The 7,130-nt window shown below is 42.3% G+C and overlaps 1 protein-coding gene across 12 annotated transcripts in view; it reads right to left on the bottom strand.

Annotated features, from left to right (window-relative positions):
• dgki (diacylglycerol kinase, iota) overlaps positions 1–7,130 on the bottom strand; it is an 86,821-nt gene that overhangs the window by 49,680 nt on the left and 30,011 nt on the right. For all 12 annotated transcript variants that reach the window (XM_020608594.1, XM_020608590.1, XM_020608595.1 and 9 more), the window contains exon 2: positions 229–337. In XM_020608594.1, coding sequence (XP_020464250.1) covers positions 229–337 — 109 coding nt within the window. The remainder of the gene's footprint in view (positions 1–228; positions 338–7,130) is intronic.

Here is a 7,130-nt window from a genome sequence, read left to right as displayed (position 1 = left end):
AGCCTTCACACAAAAACCACATTTAAAATTTCTCTGCTTTCTACTGTAAATAATTGTTACCATGCTGTTTTGTTGCAATAAAAAGTAAATAAACAAATAAAAAAATGAAGATTTTATACATTAATTTAAATTTTAGAACCCCCCACCCCCAATAAAAATGTACAAAGCAAAGACACAAATACACTTAAGAAACAAAACAGTTATATGAAGTGTATGTGCATGTCTGACCGTCCAGTCCATGCAGGTCTGTAGCTCCTTATTGGGGCCGTTGGATGCAGGAGGCAGGGAGGGCTGGGGTGGGCCGAGGTGCTGGAGGCCTGAACGAGAGATCGCTTTCCTAAAATCAACAACAAAACGAGGCTTTATTAACAATCAGAGTTATCATTATCAAGACACATTATCCACTGGTGCAAAACTCAGCACTGTCATCCTGATCTGTGACACCGATCTGTCGCCACAGAGCAGCCACATCACTGAGAGAACTAGATTTCAGTATAATTTAGTCTGTGGATTAATTATTCATGTTATGAGAGCGCATTTGAGCGGGTTCAGCTGGAGATATTTGGTTGAGGAGAACTGGGAACAGCTTGGTGAAGAGACTGCCAGCAGCACTTTGGGGTGACAAGGGAGAGACGGATCTGTTCTGTCAGTGAATGAGTCAGCAGGCATCTCTCTCTCCATGTTTCATTCTCTGACTCTCACCCTATCATTCTTACTATTCCCATTTTCTTTCAAGGTGCATTAACTAAAATTGTTAATCATGTGTCACTTAGCTGTACTACCCCCCCTCCATGGCATGCCATGGAGGAGCTCTGGGCAGCTAAAAGTCTGAACCAGTGCCTGCCAGAGTGAAAAGGTGGCGTCTTCTGCACAGAGAGAGTGGGACAAAGAAAGAGCAACAACCAGGGTTAACATGGGTTTGGCTGTTTGACATGGAGAGGGTTAAAAGGACTGGATCCAGATGTGGCGTTCCTCCTTCTGAACGTGTTAGCATCTGAAGCTAACGTTTTTGTAGTTTACTGGGTTACTTTTTGTTTAGTTTGTGTTCATTATGAAAGATTGTCAAAAAATATTTCTTTAGTTTTCACTGATGTGTGTGTGTGTGAGAATGTGTGTCAGTGGAAAAGGTTGTACAGAGCATCCGACCCCCCTGTTGAAAGTTTCAGTGGCTGTGTCTAAAATGATCAACTAGGACAAAGAGGAGTCCACTTACACACCGTGTAACCTGATGACACACCGTGACACACACATTTGCACGTAGGAGTACTCATGACTCTTGGGATAAAAATAGCACTGCATGGGTGACAACAGCAGAAATGCAAGGGTGCATGGTTTCTGGACATACGTCACAAAATCAGGGGACTACACACACACACACTTCATTCATCTAATGACATAAATAAACCTATTCAGGTGAACTTATATCTACTAGTAGAAAGATTAAACTGCATGCTGCTTTTACAACTTGTAATATCTTCGATGTCTCTGTCCTCAGGTTTGATGACACGACAACATGCTCAAACCGATTCCATTATGGGAAGTAACATGAACCCAGCGCTTTATTTGGAAGTGGAACCAAAGACAGAAAGTGAATGTGTGAACATTCATGATGTAAAGACACTGTAGGTTTTCTTCTGTTTGAGGATTTGTGATGTTTGTTAGGACTTATTTTGAAAATATACACATGAAAGGAAGTGAACATGTTTTACTGTCTGATTCAACTCTGACCTACAGTTTGTCCAGCACAGTGGGTGTGTTCACCTTTATTTTCACCTGTGCACACTTTAGACTTTGGGCTTGTTTACAAATTGTCCGACAGGCTGATTTTTGCTCACTGTCCTGTCTGACTGTTGAGCAGTGAAGTTGACTATGATATAGATGAAAAAGCAGTGTCCATGAGCCGGACAGTTGGAGCTTCTAAAACTGTGTATTTCACGTACTCAACCGCAAAAACAGAAATGAGACTGCACATTTAAATATGCAAACACACACACACACACACACACACACACACGTTCATAGGTCATAGGACACCATTATATTTGCATAGGCCTTAATCACAGGAGAGGATCACAGGCATTAAGGTTCACCAGGCCAAAAATAAATAAATAAAATGGGCAGCATGAAGTTATCTGTGGCCTGTTCACACATACACACACACACTTAGCCTCAGAGATACTGTAAGTAGATTTGCTGTCAAAAGCCACTAAGAGTCCATCACTCTAAAAATAAATCTTGCTTAAAAACATTTTAATAAATGGGAAACAAAGCAAAACCACTTTGTGACAAAATAAAAATCACACCTTTTCACTGTCTGTCTTTTACAAAGTAAAACATGTAACCACTCCTAAACAATGTATGGTCTAACTCAGGACGTCTACATGCCAGCGTTACATGCACAGTCAGAAAAAAGGAGACAATCAGGGTGCTCCGAAGTTGAGCGATCGCGGCGTGATGCACCACATACCCTCCAGCACACTGTGCGCATGATGTCAACGGATCAAGTCTGACTGCTGACATTTGTCCCAAACCTCCCTGCTCTCTCTTTCTCTCTATCCAAACCTCCCTGCTCTCTCTTTCTCTCTCTTTGTGATTCACCATAAATACAGTAAAGGCTATAAAAGCCCTAAAAATAACGGCGTAATTGTTGAGCGACACATACACACCAGGCGCAAGTATAAATGCTCTGCATAAATTCAACCAGGAATCAAGCTTAAGTTGGCCTGGGCCAGCACGTGCCACCAGAACAGCTTCCGTGCGCCGTGGCACTGAGTTCTCCTGGAGGGACGAACGCCGTTCTTCCAACTGATGTTCCCTCATGTGGGGTTTTGATGGTGGTGGTGGAGACGCTGTTTAACACGTCACTCCAACATCTCCCACAGGTGTTTGGCTGGGTTGGGATATGGTGACTGTGAAGGCCACAGCATCTGATTCACATCATGTTCATCCTCATCAGACCATTCAGTGACCCCTCGTGCCCTTTGGTTGGGGGTGCCTTCACCCTCATTTATTCAGGTTTTCCTTTGTTACCCGTCGGTTGAAAGACATTAATCCCCTTTAACCTTCAAAAATGTTGTTTTCCCTTTAATAAGTCTTCGTAATTTAATTGAATGGTGCAGTTAATTACAGCTGCTCCCAGTTATAACACCACCTACTCTCTCTCTCTCTCTCTCTCTCGTCTTCTCTACACTGTATCTGGCCCTTTCCTCTTTACTGTGGCCCTCTCTTTTTTCTGGAACCAATCACTCTCCTCTTCCTCCTCCACATTCTTCTTCTGTTGTCCTCCTCCTCTTCCTCACACTCTCTCTCTCCTTGTCCTCACATCACCTCCAGTTCTCGCTGATCTCTCCCTCTAATCTCCCTTTTCTTCTCTCACCGCCTCACTCTTCCTCCTCCTCTTCCTCAACTCTCCTGTCATCCTCTGCTCGTCGTCTTATCCTCCCCCTTGTCTCCTCCTCCTCCTCTTCCTGCAGAGGTGGGTTGTCGGCGTTGCTATGACAACGGCACAGCGGGAGCATCGGCAGCTCATCCAGTAATTATATTGGTAGAGAATCTGCTCTGTGCATGTGTGTACATTACAGTAAATGCAGTTACTTGGACAGAAACCTCATCACCCTATGTGGGATAGTCTGTGTGCATGTGCACATGCGCCATCTTCATTTCACAGCCTACACACGGCGGGTAATGTAATTCATGTGATTCCTCATGGTGGGGTCAACATTACAGTAGGAACTGGGAAGATATTAGGAAGCTCGTGATGACAAACCTACGCCACCGCCGCAGTCAAATCCCTGCATGTTCAGCGAGCCTCGCTGTGGCTATGCAACATGATTAATGGTAAAGTGAGAACAAAAGTAGTAGCTGCAAAAATAAAAGGCAGCTGCAAGTGGGAGGAATCGAATGCAACATGTTCTGAGTCTAGAAGATATGGCAATTATGGGAGAGAAGCTGGTTGACAAAGGAGACACAACCGTGGTTGGTGTTAAGCCAGTTTCTCTGTATTTTCATAAACATTTTTCTTATTTGGTTCAAAGCGCTGTGTGGGAAAAGTGTGTTCTTTATCTGAACCTGTTGTAATACAGATGGTAACTTAACTATTGTCTTTAGTGGTGGAGTTTTACAAAGTTGTCTGAACCACCAAATGTCACACTGTGTACTTTAGATGTGCACGTGTGGCTATTAAAGAACCACATATTCCGCTTTTGTTCAAAAAATGACTAATTAGCTACATTTAAACTTATGCTTTCTCTGAGGAGAGTTGTGTAGGAACAACAGTCCAAATCATACGACGACCACTGCCGTCATGTTACTCAGAAAGGTAACTACAGTTCAAACAGCTGATTCATGAATTCATTGATCGGAACAAATGTAACCTGCAACAAATCTGATAATGACACATAAAACTATCTAAAAGTATAAAAATATGAAAACCACAAAAATACAGTACTTAATGTGAACAAGACATTAAGTTCCAAAAGTGTTAAAGTGCATTTATTAATCTATACATGAGGTAAGTTGAACATTTCTTATTGGATGTTCACAGGTCTGAAGGCCTCTGGAACCAAACTTCATTCTTACTTGTTTTATATATGGAGGGAAATCTGGTTTATTCCAGATTAACCATTTATCTTATGTAGAAGTGGCCAATAATTCACTGCTTTCTAATAATAACTGCTAACAACTAATTTCACTGCTTCTCAGATATGAAAATGTGCTTTACAAAAACAATTTGAAGACTTCGACTGTGGAATAAAAGGAAAACTCAGCTATTAAGTTCAGTGAGAAAACACCTGGCTGGCTGTAAATGAAGGTCAGTCATAGAATTTAGAAAGGGATATTTCTTTTACTGGGAACATAATGTAGACTCAATTTGCATTATTTCTACCACAAGTCAGAAAATGTATCCACTCACACTTTCAAGCGCCTTTAAAACCCAATAACCTCGTCTGAGAATGATGACCAGTCCATCATCATCTTAAATTTTGTAAAATCACAGTAAGGAGAATATGAATACAAGTGAAAACACAGCTGAGTTAACTTTAGCTGAAGTAAAAGCAACAGACTCAAGCTTCAGTTATGTTTGAGCAACAGCAAAGAAAGTTGATTTTTCACAGCATTCCTGAGAGTTATGAGTCACACCTCAGTATAAAACATGAATTAAGCACCAACAGAGAGATACGAAACACCTGCACAAAACAGCTCCACAGCAAAATGCCACCGTGAAAAGCACACAGCAGTCGGAGTCGTTCGATCGCAGCCTGACATTTAGAGCATCTTAATACAAGAAACATCTCAAGGACTTGTTTCACAGCTGGTTAACAGGAAAAGCCATAATATGATGTGTTAGGCCGGTCGTGATCCCTGTACAGGTGCAGCCAGCCACTCAACAGTTTCACCCACCTGTAGCCAAGAAGCCGGTGAAACCAGCGCACTTTCTTTACCCTGCCTCTCCTTCCTCCCTCTGCTCGGGCACCAACATTTATCATGATTATTCCCAAAGGTCCTCGTACTTTGCTGTTGCTTATATCCCAGTCTAATGAGGTTAAAAAAAGTCCAGCACGGACTGATCAGTTATTTCTCTACAGGCTGGTAGCATGGGTCAGGTAATTAAGCCAGTCAGCGTGTCAGGTAACAGACATGACACCAGACACCTGTGACTCGAGCTCTGTACTATGTAACAACATGTGTATGTGTGTGTTTGTTTCATGGTAGAAGTTATGGAAAGTACACAGTTAGAGCTTAGCGGGAGATCAGGCCTGGTCATGGATGAGGCTTGGCCAAAGCAGGGGAGAGTTTATAGGTGAGAGGGAATCGATGCAGCCAAAGGAAGTTTCTTACAAAAGAAACAACAGTGAGTGTGTATGAGTCTGAGCGCACTGGTGTCCAATGAGCTATGACACCGGATCCACTGCACTTCGTATCCAGGCTCAACTACTTAAAGGCAATACACACATTTACACAGTAATCAGCATCAGAGCATTAGAAAACATAAATAATAAAACACATTTAGATGAATTAAAGAGGCTAGAGTCAGCCATAATATCAAGACATTACTGATGGCACTGATACTGTGACATTGCAGATATTTCTAATAATCATCTCTTACATTCAGTTAAGCTGGGCACACACTTAACAACTAGCTAAAACCTTCTAAGACTGAACAGACCACACTTTATGACCATTTCAACCACTTCTGCAGATTTCTAGTCCTCAACAGTCAGACAGCTGATGACTGAGAACCACTGTGGACAACACACTTAATGACTGTTAGTAAAGACGGGAAGGTCTGGCAGTAGACACGCCGGTAAATCCCGTGAAGTCTCACATGTACTTGTACCAAAACACACACAGACAGCAGCCAGCAGTTGGTACTGTTTATACGCAGTAGAATTTGCACTGAAAAAGCCAAACAAAGAGGACAAAGACAGAGTTTGGGTGAGATCAGGGATGAAGAAGCGTCAACAACGCGGACTGTATACCCTGCCTGGAAATTATGTTTGAAAAGGTGGAGGTCGTCTTATATGCGATGCTGAGACCACTATGTGTTCTTTTTGAACTGCGAGTACCAGTGTGATGATGGTCTGCTACAGACAGCGTTGCATTATGGGTTGTTAGTAGCCTCGCTGTTGCTAGGCTAGCAGGTATTTTCAGTCTGTTTATTGTGAGTCTTTTGTAGGAGTGTCTGAAGGCTGTGTAATGTGTTTAATGTGTTCTGCTGCTGTGGAGAAGGGAAAATGAGCTAATCGCGTCCTCAGACATCTTTAGGTTTTATGAATCGCTGTAATTCCTATTTGACATACGAGACAAATGGCATCTCCTTGGATTAATAGTATCAGTGGATCCGCCAAACAGATGTTGATGTTGATTAAAAACACTGTATTTAGCTTCAAGTAAACGATAAAAGTGTTTCTGGATGAAGTTTTCCCCCTTCATCCTTCTCTTGCTCCCTTTCTTGAGCCTCCTCTTCATCTTCACCCCCTTATCATTCCCTTACAGGTGAATCAGCTCTATTTTTGGAACATTATGTAAGAGATAACCTGGCAAGGGCAACCTGAGAACCACATGCAGACACACACAACACAAGTACATGAGCTTGTGCAGACACACACACACACACACACACACACACA

The sequence above is a fragment of the Monopterus albus genome, unplaced genomic scaffold (genome assembly GCF_001952655.1).
Source record: "Monopterus albus unplaced genomic scaffold, M_albus_1.0 scaffold94.1, whole genome shotgun sequence".
In the NCBI taxonomy this organism is placed as follows: domain Eukaryota; kingdom Metazoa; phylum Chordata; class Actinopteri; order Synbranchiformes; family Synbranchidae; genus Monopterus; species Monopterus albus.
This window is presented reverse-complemented; position numbering and strand designations above follow the sequence as displayed.